General features: G+C 42.4%; 1 protein-coding gene across 4 annotated transcripts in view; it reads right to left on the reverse strand.

The window, feature by feature from the left end:
* Positions 1-15,330, reverse strand: part of LOC105473925 (phosphodiesterase 6D) — a 57,488-nt gene that overhangs the window by 4,945 nt on the left and 37,213 nt on the right. For 3 of the 4 annotated variants that reach the window (XM_011728129.2, XM_011728128.2, XM_011728127.2), the window contains exons 2-3: positions 1,407-1,495; positions 350-475 (exon numbers count right to left, since the gene is read on the reverse strand). In XM_011728129.2, the coding sequence (XP_011726431.1) occupies positions 350-475; positions 1,407-1,495 (215 nt within the window). Of the gene's footprint in view, positions 1-349; positions 476-1,406; positions 1,510-15,330 lie in introns of all 4 variants that reach the window. The other variant, XM_071073551.1, reaches the window with a different exon arrangement.

Consider the following 15,330-nt stretch of genomic DNA (forward strand, 5'->3'; position numbering starts at 1 on the left):
AATGCAGAGTGGCCAGTCAAATCTGTATGATACTGTATGTAGAGCACTGTACTAGGCCCTGCTCATAGCAGCTTCCTCCATGACCATATCACAATACAATGTCAGTGCCTAAACCAGGTACCACCATCCATGCTCCCAGTGTCAGAGACCTCAAAGCCCCTTGCAGTGGCCAGCTTTGTTTTGGTTTGTTTTCACTGGGGATTCACAGTCTTGCAGAGTGTAGGAATCCTACCACAAACTGAGTTGTAAAAGGAATGTTATCAAAGCACTGCTTTAGTTCACTGGGTATTGTTGCCTTTTGTCCTGGTCCCCCTAAGCCCTGATTTCAGGCATGCAGGCAGCAGAATACCTTCTAGGCATTGCCCTTTGAAGTAAATTTTTTGTTCCAGGCGGAATTTTTCCATTTGTTCTGTTGAAGAAAAATTGAGTTCTCGAGACACGGCCTTGCACTTGAGGATTTTCTTGGGAACACGGGCTGGTAAGAGAAAAACAAATGTTGAAGCCATTCTAAATGAAAACCACATGACTATGATGCTTCAAATTTCTGGGAGCTTCTTATAGCTGATTTAGAGAACACTTTATTACATTTTGGATAATGCTTTGGTAAGTGCACTACACTTTGTGTGGCTGAAAGCAGAGGACTCTAATTGGTCACTCATATCTGAAAGATATTAGATCTTCAAGGAACACCAGGTTTTGTGCATCTAAGGGCCTCATCTAGCTACTCTCATCAGGAAGGGGGCTGCACGGGTACCTTCTCTCTACTCTGTTCTGGTGATTTTAACCCCTTACTTCTTCTTTACTTTAGGGAGATAAAAATGCAAATTTTCTTTTGGAGAAAAAAGTTGAGATCTCAGTTTCTATCTTTGGGTATGTTCTAATGGTAAAATTTCAGCACAAAATGGGTTTTGGGAAGTGGGAGAAAGAAACATTAAGAAAGCAACTGGGTTGGGTGTGGTGGCTCACACCTGTAATCCCAGCACTTTGGGAGGCTGAGGCGGGCAGATCACTTGAGGTCAGGAGTTCAAGACCAGGGTGGCCAACATGGTGAAACCCTGCCTCTACTCAAAATATAAAAATTAGATGGGTGTGGTGGCACGCGACTATAATCCCAGCTACTCGGGAGGCTGAGACATGAGAATTGCTGGAACCTGGGAAGTGGAGGTTGCAGTGAGCCGAGATCGCACCACTGCACTCCAGCCTGGGTGACAGAGCAAGACTATGTTTCAAATAAAAAAAAAATAATTGTAATTGAAACTGTCAACATGTCAACAACACATGAATTAACATGCTGTGTCTTCAGGGGCTCACCCGCCTATTAAGTATGTGTTAACTTAGCTCTCTTATGCTCAGGGGCTAGTCTGGCATTGGTCACAGCCCTGTGTAGACAAAGGGTTGGAAAGTACCTTCATGCTCCACACCAGGGACAGACAGGTCTTCTGTTCCTTGCCAGAGTATCTTCCCTGTTTCAGCATCCCGAAGGTTCATCCAATTTCTGATCAAATATGACTAAGGAAAAATAAGGCACTGAAAGTGACTCCCACTTTGTACTCTAGGTGTCTCATGTTTACTCCCACCAACTCTTGTTTACTTTTTAAAAAGTCTGTCAAACTGCTCATTGCTATGGAAGCAGATAAGAATGTGTAGGAGAGTCAAAAAGACATCTAAAAGAAGCAGCAGAAACCTTGAGAAGACATTATTATCTATGAGAATCTTAAGACTGCACACACCTAGAAATTGCAAGAAAGGGACAGAAAATGAACAGTGCAAAATTTAAAATTTACCAACAGGATCTAACCAACCAAGATAAAATACCTAAAGAAACAAATATCAGATGTACCCCCAAGGAAACAATTCATGAAGATCACTCTATAGTGAAGGCCACAGCCCCATAAACTTCACCCACAAGCACAGAACTCTCAAATTGCTTTGTAGTGCCCCCCCTCTTTTTTTTTTTTTGAGACAGAGTCTCACTCTGTCACACAGGCTGGAGTGCAGTGGCACAATCTTGGCTCACTACAACCTTTGCCTCCTGGGTTCAAACAATTCTTGTGCCTCAGCCTCCTGAGTAGCTGGAATTACAGGAGCGTGTCATCATGCCCAGCTTATTTTTGTATTTTTAATAGATATGGGGTTTCACCATGTTGGCCAGGCTGGTCTCGAACTCCTGACCTCAAGTGATCTGTCTGCCTCAGCCTCTGAGTGCCCTGTTTTTAAATATGAGAAGATAGCCAAGTATCACCAGAAATTCAAGAAAGCATTTATTATGAAAGACAGACCAAAACAAACTAAAAGAAAAAAGTAACTTAGAGGAATAAAGAGGCTTACAGATAAAGACATAAAGTTTTAAAAAGGAGCATTAAAAAAAGAGAGATATGACATAATCTCTACAGACACTAAAAATTAATACAATCAAATTCTATATATTTTAGGTGAATTTCTCTGGTTTGAGGTTACAACTTATGAAGCTGGTCAACTGATGTTCTCTGTCAGAAAATGCCTTCTAACGTAAGTATTTATATTTTCTAGTTTCTGTATTGTTTGATCCATTAAATGAGTCAATAATACCAATTTAAAAAAGAATATTCAGAGAACAAAAAAGAACTCTAGAAACACATATATTTTGATAGCAGAACCAAACAACTCAATGCAAAGAAAAAATTGAAGAAAGCTTTCAGAATGAAAAAGGCAAGGATAGAGAACAGGAGAGCAGGCCAAGTGTGGTGGCTCAACGCCTGTAATTCCAGCACTTTGGGAGGCTGAGGCAGGTGGATTCCTTGAGCTCAGGAGTTTGAGATTAGCCTGGGAAACATGGTGAAACCTCATCTCTACAAAAATACAAAATTAACCAGTCATGGTGGCTCACGCCTGTGGTCCCAGCTACCCTGGAGGCTGAGGTGAGAGGATTGCCTGAGCCCACAAAATTGATGCTGCAGTGAGCCGAGATCATGCCATTGCACTCCAGCCTGGGTGACAGAGGGAGACCCTGTCTCAAAAAAAAAGGAGAGTAAAGGTACAAAAACTTATAGTCCAAGAATAGTCCAAGAGTTCCAATGTCTAACTAACAGAAGTTCTAGAAAGGTAGAACAGAGAAAACTGAGGGGAGGGTTGCATCAATAAATTAATTCAAGAAAATTTCATAGATTGAAAGTGTCTAGGCTGGGCACAGTGACTCACACCTGTAATCCCAGCACTTTGGGAGGCTGAGGCGGGCAGATCACCTGAAGCTGGGAGTTCAAGACCAGCCAGACTAACATGGAGAAACCCCGTCTCTACTAAAAATACAAAATTAGCCAGGCATGGCAGTGCATGCCTGTAGTCCCAGCTACTCAGGAGGCTGAGGCAGGAGAATCACTTGAACCCGGGAGATTGCACCATTGCACTCCAGCCTGGGCAACAAGAACGAAACCCTGTCTCAAAAAAAAAAAAAAAAAAAAAAAAGGCATGTAGCAAATGCCCGTCACATCATTAGTGGATTTACATAATATCAAAGATAAAGAAAAGCAAAAAGCTTCCAGAAGTTCAACAAGTCATTATATAAAGGGTCAAATCAGAATGGGAAAAAAAAAATCAGAATAAATCAAATTCAAAAGGAATCCTGTAGGATAGGAGACAATTTAGCAGGGCCTTTAAAATTCTCAGGGAAACAATTTCTGAAACAAACTCAAAAATATTTACTTTCTTAAGAAACTAAGGAAAATATGGCTTCATCAAAATGACAGAAAAAACCAAGAAAGGGGATGACAAGATGACATGGGATATAGCAAGCAAGAAACAGATGAAGGGAGTCCCGAGTGACAGTGAAGGAAGATCCCAAGAAAATAGCTCTTTAGCAGGTCTGGAGAGTGACTAGTCCAGGGTCCAGGCTACAGCAGGTCACAAAGCTCAGAAAGAGATTTTCTCTTAAAAAGATGAAATTCATAGAATACCTAGTGTGTTTATATGGAAAGGAGATTTATATAATTAGAGGGAGATTTTGGGGTCAAATTCATGAGAAGCACAGAAAACCTAAGCAAATGACAAAAATTCAAGTACTGACATCATGAAAAATTAAGGTAGGACTGGAAGAAAAAAGTAGTCATAGTATAACTCATGGCTTCATTGCAAGTAGTGCAGATATGGTCATAACAATGAAAGCACATCCAATACCCAGTATAATTACCTGGGAGGATGAGGGAACAAGAGTATGTATGGATAGTCAGGCATGAAATGTTGAGAAACAACAAAACTGTCATTTTCCACAGTGGAAAGTGGGTAAATAATGCTAAAATGGAAACATTAAGACATAGCCACAATATGCTTTTTAGAATATATCAAGATGAATACCAAATAAATAAGCTAAAAAGAATTGAAAATAGTTTTCTCTGGGGAGCAGAAAGTAGGGGGACAGGGTGTGGTGCTCTTCATTAGAAACTAGGCAGACTTTTTTTTTTTTTTTTGGAGATGGAGTTTCGCTCTTGTTGCTCAGACTAGAGTGCAATGGCACGATCTTGGCTCACCGCAATCTCCACCTCCTGGGTTCAAGTGATTCTCCTGCCTCAGCCTCCTGAGTAGCTGGGATTACAGGCATGTACCACCACGGCCTGGCTAATTTTTGTATTTTTAACTAGAGACAGGGTTTCTCCATGTTGTTCAGGCTGGTCTCAAACTCCTGACCTCAGGTGATCTGCTTGCCTTGGTCTCCCAAAGTGCTGGGATTACAGGTGTGAGCCACCTCGCCCGGCTGACTGTGATTCTTTAAATTATGAACACATACAACTTAATAAAAATAAAGACTAAATTTAAGAAGAGAGTGCTAAGTTTTTTTGTTTTGTTTTGTTTTAAAATACAATTGACAAACCATTAAAGGAAAAGAAAATATTATGCAAGCACAGAGGGTAAGTCTGCAAAAGATTGTTAATATTTGCAAAGAGACTGAGCTTCAGAAAAATATATGTATAATATAGATATAGTTTACATGTGTCTTTTTTTTGGTTTTCTTCTTTTGCTATCTTGTAATCAGACTCTCTTCCCAAAGCACTCCATAGTCTCTCTTCCTTGTGGAAGGCAGTGACCGCTCTGCACTACAGCAGCTAGAAAAGCCAGATCCTTTTCTCCCAGTCCTGGTATAATTAGGGGTGAGCACAAGAAGGCCTAGCTTTGGACACTTGCTGCCCAGTTCTGGGGTCCTGAAGCTATAGGACTTGCAAGGGAGCTGGAAGTTCTTCAGGGTTGGGGCAGCAGGGGCATGCCAACCTGCCCTTTCCTACTGTGTGGTCTTTGCTACAGACCCTGTCCTTTAACTTCCAGGCAGTTCCAAAAGCCTCAGATCAGATACCCTTTCCCATTGTTTGAATAGCTTGCAATTCAAACAATGTTAGGGAGAACCCTAAACAACATAGTTGACTGGAATCATCATGTGTGTAATAACACTATATTTTACCTTCTGGAGAGATTCTGTCTAGGTTTTGTTGCTATACAAGAAAAGTCTCAAAATATAACCAAGTGTTATTCAGCAGAGTGCCTGCAATGTGATGAGGAGTCACACATTGTGATCTTTCTGTGCACTCAACCTGCTTGTGGGCACCCCTGCATGAATGTACTGTCGCTTTCAGGTCACATTGGTGTGTTACTCTCCTCTCAGGGTGTGCAATTCCTAACAAACTGTCCTTCTATGCTCAATACATTTCCAGACAGTGCTGTTCCTCTCCACCTATGTGATCTGCCTTCCTCTGGTTCATATTTTCATACTCCACTTTTTTTTTTTTAAACAACTAAATTCAAAAGCAAGTTTACATACTTGCTTAGGTCATGTCTCACGATTATAATTGCTATAAATATGCTCACACCTCCCAGCGTCTCTATATATTAAGAGAAAGTTTCCCAACTGCAGAAGGAAAGCAACAGATACTACTGCTCTATCAATCCCCTCTGAGCTAAGATCTAAACTGTCCCAGGCAGCTAAGCCCAAGGTTTTCTGAAGACATAGTCCTCATTTGACCTGCTCTGAACAAGCTTTCCATTCTTTCACAGCAGACAGTGTCCTATGTACCCACTACGGCAACATGGACATCAGACTTTCTTAAATTAAACAATAAGACTAAACAAAACTAAAATGACTTCTACGGTTCCAGGCTCACAGGCAGGTGAGGCATTCTAGCAAAACTAGAAAAGCCCCGGAGGGTCCCTGTACAAAGCTGCGGCTAGAGCAGACTGAACTTCCAGAAGAAGCACTACAGTGACTGGCAGAGGTCAGAAAAGCAAAGCCTGGGGCCAGGACTTACTCTTCAATCTATATATTAAATGATAAAAAAGAAAGACATTTTAAATTAGTCTTCTATCTGATATTTAGTGAATAGTAAATTTAAGCTCCCCTTATTTCAAGGGAGAGAAGTAGCTAAAAATACATGGTTGATTTCCACAACATGAGTGTCTTTTCTCTGTAAATAATCAGGTTAAGGACTTAATTGCTTATCTTTTTTTTTTTTTTGGACACAGAGTTTCGCTTTTGTTGCCCAAACTGGAGTGCAGTGGCGGGATTTCCCCTCACCATAACCTCTGCCTCCTGGGTTCAAGTGATTCTCCTACCTCAGCCTCCCGAGTAGCTGGGATTACAGGCATGTGCCACCACACTCGGCTAATTTTGTATTTTTAGTAGAGACGGGCTTTCTCCATGTTGGTCAGGCTGGTCTCGAACTCCCAACCTCAAGTGATCTGCCCGCCTCAGCCTCCCAAAATGCTGGGATTACAGGTGTGAACCACCGTGCCCAGCCCTAATTGCTTACCTTTTTGGGAATCACATAAAAATATATTCTGTAAAATATATTTATATGTTTGGCCAGTTCAATAACTATGTACTTCCTGCATGTGCCCTAATCTGAAAAATTATCTACCAGTATCTATATCATGTACTTCATTTTATAATCCTTGAACATTTTAATCCTTAACAAATTTTGTAAGATTTTATCCTCAATACAGCATTAGAGAAATACAAAGACAGCTCCATCCAAGGATGTTGGGATTGAGGCTATTGAGGGTCCCTCTAAGTTCTGTAATTTTAGGGGTGAAAAGGAAGCCCTTAGTTTATGGTAGAAATGCAGCAATTTGGGAACAACTTTATAAAATGGAAATCCATAATAGTCAATTAGTAAGGAGAAATAAAAGTTATTAAGGTAGGTGTCTTACAATGATAACAATAAGAAAAGCTGGTCCTCAAAAGAGGAAACTTCAAGTTGACTTCTGAGGAGGCAAAAAAAAAAAAAAAAAAAAAAAGGAAACATTTGACTAAAAATGCTAGAAATGAAAGGCAAGCTTTGATGATTGGTCATCATCTGGCTAAAAACATATGTGTTTTTGGCCGGGCGCAGTGGCTCAAGCCTGTAATCCCAGCACTTTGGGAGGCCGAGGCGGGCGGATCACAAGGTCAGGAGATCGAGACCACAGTGAAACCCCGTCTCTACTAAAAATACAAAAAATTAGCCAGGCGCAGTGGCGGGCGCCTGTAGTCCTAGCTACTCAGGAGGCTGAGGCAGGAGAATGGCGTGAACCCAGGAGGCGGAGCTTGCAGTGAGCCGAGATCGCGCCACTGCACTCCAACCTGGGCAACAGCGTGAGACTCCAAAAAAACATATGTGTTTTAACGCTTATTGCTAACCAGATTTTTTAGAGAAAAAGAGCCCAAGTTTTAAGACTCAAAGGTCAAGTCACTTCCAATCTTGAGAGGAGGATTAGGTGGACAGGCTTTAAAGGAGGGGCTGGAGTACTATTTATAAATTCTACCCTCTGGGTCAGCCAGGTCTTTGTTCATTTAAAAGCTCCCTGGTGATTTATATGAAGGATGAGCATAAAGGAACACTCTTTTCCTATGGGAAGCCTCCTGCTTAGAGGAGATCGGGCCCTGGTACCCTCTCATTTGGAACAAGGCAAACATAAAGAAGCACTCTCGTATGTAAAAGAAAGAATATCTTAAAAATAAGCTTCAGAACAAAACCAATAGTTTGCAAAGTATTAAGCATTAGGAAAGGTAAAAAAGGAAGTAAATATTCCATAAATATTATAGAGGAATGGGTGACACTTGGCTCAACACAGGGTTACACAAATCCTCTTGTGTCTTACAGAATAGTTGTGACCTGGTGTGATTTAGATGCAGTCCGGTGCAGGAGCTGGGGGCAGACTTGAGGTGTAGAAGGCAGTGAAGGAGGTGCGTGGTAGAATGGGAAGGGAAGGATTGGGGATCAGAAGAAATCAGTAGATGAATGGGGTACTAGGTAAATTTCCCTGAGAGATGCAAAAGCAGAAAACAGGATAATAAAAGGATTTGAACCAAGCTTGTCCAGCCCATGGCCTCCGGGCTGCATGTGGCCCAACACAAATTTGTAAACTTTCTTCAAACTTTTTTTTTTTTTTAGTTCATCAGCTGTCATCAGTGTATTTTATTTTTTAATTTTTACTTTATTTTATTTTATTTGTGAGACGGAGTCTCACTCTGTTGCCCAGGCTGGAGTGCAGTAGTGTAATCTTGGCTTACTGTAACCTCCATGTTCCAGGTTCAAGCAATTCTCCTGCCTCAGCATCCTGAGTAGCTGGGATTACAGGTGCCTGCCCCCATGCCTGGCTAATTTTTTGTATTTTTAGTAGAGATGGGGTTTCACCATGTTGTCCAGGCTGGTCTCGAACTCCTGACCTCAAGCAATCCACCTGCCTCGGCCTCCCAAAAGTGCTGGGATTACAGGCGTCAGCCACAGTGCTTGGCCTGTTTGTGTATTTTACGTGTGGTCCAAGATAATTCTTCTTCCAATGTGGCCTAGGGAAGCCAAAAGATTGGACACCCCTGTTAAACTAGTTTGTAACAATCATGTAGGAGTATTTTGGAATGAGTACACTGGTTCTGAGAGTCTTGATTAGTTTTAAATGGAAATAGTCAACATCGTTTTTTATATAATAAACAGATCCACACTACATGCCCATACCTCACTGGCCAGTTGAAGGAGGAAAAAAGATAAATCAGGCTAAGAGAATAGAGAGTGAGAGGGAATGGGGAAGACAAAAAACGGAAAGAGAAAAGAAACACGGGGGACACACACAGACGGAGAGACACAGGGACAGAGTGAAGGAGAAAAAAAGACTGAAAAAAACACAGAAAGGCCCACATACAACTGAGAACCAAGAGACAGAGCCAGGACAGAAGGCAACAAAAAGGAAGAGTCTCCGAAAATTTGGAGATAAGATCCCATACAGTTTTCTTCCTACTTTAATATTGTATAGCTGTCTGGGTTAGTGAGTTTCATAAGACAGTTTGAAATTGATGAGCACAGGAGGAAGACTAAGCATTCCAAGTGTTAAGCTCCTCTGAAAATGTTAATTGGCTGGTTCATAGTTTCGTGTAATTTATCATCCAAACTATGATACTTTCTTTTTTTTTTTTTTTTTGAGATGGAGTTTTGCTCTTTGTTGCCCAGGTGGGAGTGCAGTGGTACAACCTCGGCTCACTGCAACCTCCGCCTCCCAGGTTCAAGCGATTCTCCTGTCTCAGTCTCCCAAGTAGCTGGGATTACAGGCATGCACCACCTCACCCGGCTATTTTTGTTTTAGTGGAGACGGGGTTTCACCATGTTGGCCAGACTGGTCTTGAACTCCTGACCTCAGGTGATCCGCCTGACTCAGCCTCCCAGAGTGCTGGGATTAGAGGCGTGAGCCACCACACCCGGCCTATGATACTAAGAATGAAAGAGAGTGCTAACCGGAAAGCACATTTAAATGACCTGGCTCATAAAATGTGCTTAGAACAGTCCTCAGCATTAGTAAGCCATGTGTTAGCTATTATTATTATCATCAGTGACAATTATATTATTATCAGTATTATTATAATTATATTATCATTATTATCATCAATGACAATTCTTTATCATCTCCCATCTAGCATTCTGACTGGGTTTCCTTGCTTCCATTCTTGCCTCCTTCTCCATTCTCTTCATAGAAGGAAGGGGTTTTTTAAAACTGTAAGTTAGATGTCAATCCCTGGCTTTCCTCTGCACTTAAAAAAATTGAGTTCTTTCCATGGTCTACAAGGCCCCTCAATCACTATGCCCTAGGCACAAAAGCCTCTTATGTCTTTCTCTAACACACTAATACCTCTTCTCACCTGTGCCAAGAAGCCTGAATACTCTTGACCTTATTCTTCACAGCCTCAGTTCCTGGTGTCAGTGGCACCTCCCCTGAGAGGTTCTTGGGAACACTGAGTCCACAATGGTTTCTGAATGCACACATCTGCCTGACTTCTAAGTTGGGGCTCCTTCTGTGCCTCCATGCCAACACTTGGCTGTCCTCCCCCGGGCAGAAAATTTGTGGTATCTCTGTCTCTTCTGAGGAGAGGCTAAATTCTACTTCACCTTTGGTATATTACTTTCCTAGTCAAAGACCTTCTCTGATGTCAAGTGGGTATTTTGAAAAATACACTAGGAAATTTAAAATATAGAAATAAGTAAGAAAGGGCCGGGCGCAGTGGCTCAAGCCTGTAATCCCAGCACTTTGGGAGGCCGAGACGGGCAGATCACGAGGTCAGGAGATCAAGACCATCCTGGCTAACACGGTGAAACCCCGTCTCTACTAAAAAATACAAAAAACTAGCCAGGCGAGGTGGCGGGCGCCTGTAGTCCCAGCTACTCGGGAGGCTGAGGCAGGAGAATGGCGTGAACCCGGGAGGCGGAGCTTGCAGTGAGCCAAGATCTGGCCACTGCACTCCAGCCTGGGCAACAGAGCAAGACTCCGTCTCAAAAAAAAAAAAAAAAAAAAAAAAAAAAAGAAATAAGTAAGAAAAAAAAAAAAAGACTTTCAGTGGATCCTCACAGACTAATCCAGGGCCCTCCATTATCTGATCTCAAACTATCATTCATTCATTTAATATATGTTTACTGACAACCTATGATATGGTTTGGCTGTGTCCCCACCAAAATCTCAACTTGAATTGTATCTCCCAGAATTCCCACGTGTTATGGGAGGGACCTATGGGTTGGTAATTGAATCATGGGGGCTGGTCTTTCCCATGCTATTCTTGTGATAGTGAATAAGTCTCACAAGATCTGATGGGCTTATCAGGGGTTTCCACTACTGCTTCTTCCTCATTTTCTTTTGCCACTGTCATGTAAGAAGAGGCTTTCACCTCCCGCCATGATTCTGAGGCCTCCCCAACCATGTGGAACTGTAAGTGCAATTAAACCTTTTTTTTGTTGTTCCCAGTTTCGGGTATGTCTTTATCAGCAGCGTGAAAACAAACTAATGCAGTAAATTGGTACCAGTAGATTGGGGCATTGCTGAAAAGATACCTGAAAATGTGGAAGCAACTTTGAAACTGGGTAACAGGCAGAGGTTGGAACAGTTTGAAGGGCTCAGAAGAAGATAGGAAAATGTGGGAAAGTTTGGAATTTCCTAGAGACTTGTTGAATGGCTTTGCCCAAAATGCTGATAGCAATATGGACAATAAAATTCAGATGGAGATGAGGAATGTGTTGGAACTGGAGCAAAGGTGACTCTCGTTATGTTTTAGCAAAGGTACTGGTGGCATTTTGCCCCTGCCCTAGCCTAGAGATTTCTGGAACTTTGAACTTGAGAGAGGCTTCGGGTATCTAGTGAAAGGAATTTTTTTTTTTTTTTTTTTTTGAGATGGAGTCTTGCTCTGCTGCCCAGGCTGGAGTGCAGTGGCCGGATCTCAGCTCACTGCAAGCTCCACCTCCCGGGTTTACGCCATTCTCCTGCCTCAGCCTCCTGAGTAGCTGGGACTACAGGCGTCCGCCACCTCGCCCGGCTAGTTTTTTTTATTTTTAAAATTTTTTTAGTAGAGACGGGGTTTCACCGTGTTAGCCAGGATGGTCTTCATCTCCAGACCTCTTGATCCGCCCGTCTCGGCCTCCCAAAGTGCTGGGATTACAGGCTTGAGCCACCGTGCCCGGCCTAGTGAAAGAAATTTCTAAGCAGCAAAGCATTCAAGAGATAACTTGGGTGCTGTTAAAGGCATTCAGTTTTATAAGGAAAGCAGAGCATAAAAGTTTGGAAAATTTGCAGTCTATATGATAGAAAAGAAAAACCAATTTTCTGGGGAGAAATTCAAGCCAGCTGCAGAAATTTGCATAAGTAGCAAGGAGCCTAATGTTAATCCCCAAGACCATGGGGAAAGTGCCTCCAGGCCATATCAGAGAATGTCCCTGCAGCCCCTCCCATCAAAGACCCAGAGGCCCAGGAGGAAAATGTGGTTTCATGGGCTGGACCCAGGTTCCCCATGCTGTGTGCAGCCACTTGGTGTTGTGTCCCAGCTGCTCCAGCCATGGATAAAAGGGGCCAACGTACAGTTCAGGCTGTGGCTTCAAAGGGTGGAAGTCCCAAGCCTTGGCAGCTTCCATGTGGTGTTGAGCGTGCGGGTGCACAGAAGTCAAGAATTGAGATTTGGGAACCTCTGCCTAGATTTTAGATGTATGGAAACGCCTGGATGCCCACACAAAAGTTTGCTGCAGGGGCAGGGCCCTCATAAAGAGCCTCTGCTAGGGCAGTGATTAAGGGAAATGTGGGGCCGGAGCCCCCACACAGAGTACCTACTGGGGCACTGCCTAGTGGAGCTGCAAGAAGAGGTCCACTCTCCTCCAGACCCCAGAATGGTAGATCCACCGACAACTTGCACCATGTGCCTGGAAAAGCCACAGACACTCAACGCCAGCTGGTGAAAGCAGCCAGGAGGGAGGCTGTTCCCTGCAAAGCCACAGGGGCGGAGCTGCCCAAGACCATGGGAACCTGTCCTCTTGCATCACCATGACCTGTTTGTGAGACTTGGAGTCAAAGGAGCTCATTTTGGAGCTTTAAAATTTGACTGCCCCGCTGGATTTCAGACTTGCATGGGCCCTGTAACCCCTTTGTTTTGGCCAATTTCTCCCATTTGGAATGGCTGTATTTACTCAATACCTGTACCCCCACTGTATCTAAGAAGTAATTAGTTTGCTTTTGATTTTACAGGCTCATAGGTGGATGGGACTTGCCAAGGCAAGGCAAAGTCTCAGAAGAGACTTTTTTTTTTTTTTCTTTGAGATGGAGTCTCACTCTGTTGCCCAGGCTGGAGTGCAGTGGTGTGATCTCAGCTCACTGCAATCTCTGCCTCCCGGGTTCAAGTGATTCTTCTGCCTCAGCCTCTCGAGTAGCTGAGATTACAGGCACCTGCCACCACGCCCGGGTAGTTTTTTGTATTTTTTAGTAGAGATGGGGTTTTGCCATATTGGGCAGGCTGGTCTTAAACTCCTGATCTCAGGTGATCCACCTGCCTCGGCCTCTCAAAGTGCTGGGATTACAGACTTTGGGGGACTATGGGAAAGGCATGACTGGTTTTGAAATATGAGGACATGAGATTTGGAGAGGCCAGGGGCAGAATGATATGGTTTGGCTATGTCTCCACCAAAATCTCAACTTGAATTGTATCTCCCAGAATTCCCATGTGTTGTGGGAGGGATTTAGGGGGAGGTAATTGAATCATGGGGGCTGGTCTTTCCCATGCTATTTTTGTGATAGTGAATAAGTCTCACGAGATCTGATGGGATTATCAGGGGTTTCTGCTTTTGCTTCTTCCTCATTTTCTCTTGCCGCTGTCATGTAAGAGCCTTTCGCCTCCCGCCATGATTCTGAGGCCACCCCAGCCATGTGGAACTGTAAGTCCAATTAAACCTTTTTTCCCCTCAGTTTCAGGTATGTCTTTATCAGCAGCATTAAAACAAACTAATATAACCTACTATGTACCGGTATTAATGTCAAAGTTGCATCTAAAAATTTTGGGCAATGTTTCACTTAAAATGACAGGTAGTATAGAGGGGACAATATTTTTAAATTCATATATTATTTGATAAAATTTATGGTTTTAGTTATATATGTGAAAATATATATCTATTTCATCCACATCACTTTTTTTTTTTTTTTTTAGAGTCTCACTCTGTCTCACTCACTTGCTCTGTCACGCAGGTGGAAGTGTGATCTCAGCTCACTGCAACTTCCTCCCGGGTTCAAGAGATTCTACTGCCTCAGCCTCCCAAGCAGCTGGGATTACAGGCATGTGCCACCATGACCATCTAACCTTTTTTTTTTTTTTTTTTTTTTTTTTTTTAAAGCACAGACTGGGTTTCACTGTGTTGGCCAGGCTGGTCTCGAACTCCTGAGCTCAAGTGATCTGCCCATCTTGGCCTTCCAAAGTGTTGGAATTACAGGAGTGAGCCACCATGCCTGGCCTCACATCACTTTTTAAAAATATTTTTTCACTGGAAAGATAAGAGATTGCATTATATTCAGGGTTACCTTATATATGGACATTATTCTCATAATTTTATGGGTTCCTTCCAGTTAGAATCAAATAACTTATTTACTCATCTCCTTCAAAACAGTTCATATGCAAGTTGGACACTTATTAATGATACTGAGATAATCCTCTAATGATGTTACCCCAAATCCTCATTACCAATCTAGGGATAGAAAATCTAAAACATTTCAATTCATAACAATTCACCAAGAAATAAATTGTTTTATCGGGTGTTAATTCTATTCTATTTTTTTTTTTAAATAAACCTTTTATTTTAGAACAGTTTTTTCTTTTTCTTTCTTTTTTTTTTGAGACAGGGTCTTGCTTCATTGCCTAGGCTGGAATGCAGTGTTGCAATCACTGCTCACTGCAGCCTTGACCTTCCAGGCTCAGTCGATCCTCCTACTTCAGCCTCCTGAGTAGCTGGACTACAGGCACTTACCACATTGTCTGGCTAATTTTGTAAAAACATTTTTTGTAGAGATGGGGCCTCACTATGTTGTTCAGGCTGTTCTCAAGTGATCCTCCCACCTTGGCTTCCCAAAATACTGGGATTACAGGCATGAGCACTGTGCCCAGGCAAGAACAGTTTCAGATTTATAGAAAAGTTGCAAAATAGTAGAGTTCTCATTTATCGCACACCCAGTTTACTCTATTATTAACATCTTACATTTGTCACAACTAATGAACCAATATTGATGTTATTGCTTCTCTTGGATGTAAGAGATTCTCAGACTTTCCTTGTTTTTGATGACCTTGACAGTTTTGAGAACTGGTCAGGTATCCTGTAGAAAATCCATAAACTGGTATTTGATGTTTTTCTTATGATTAGATTGGAGTTATGGGTTTTTTGGGAGGAAGACCACAGAGGTAGCATCATTTTTATCACATCAATATCAAGGATACATGCTATCAACATGACTGATAGATGCTGACGTTAACCTTCATCACCTGGGTGAGGGTAGTCTTTGTCAGTTTCTTCCATTGTGAAGTTACTCTTTTCCTCTCCTTTCCACCCTGTCCCCTTTGGAAGG

Source organism: Macaca nemestrina, chromosome 11 (assembly GCF_043159975.1).
Source record: "Macaca nemestrina isolate mMacNem1 chromosome 11, mMacNem.hap1, whole genome shotgun sequence".
Lineage (NCBI taxonomy): Eukaryota > Metazoa > Chordata > Mammalia > Primates > Cercopithecidae > Macaca > Macaca nemestrina.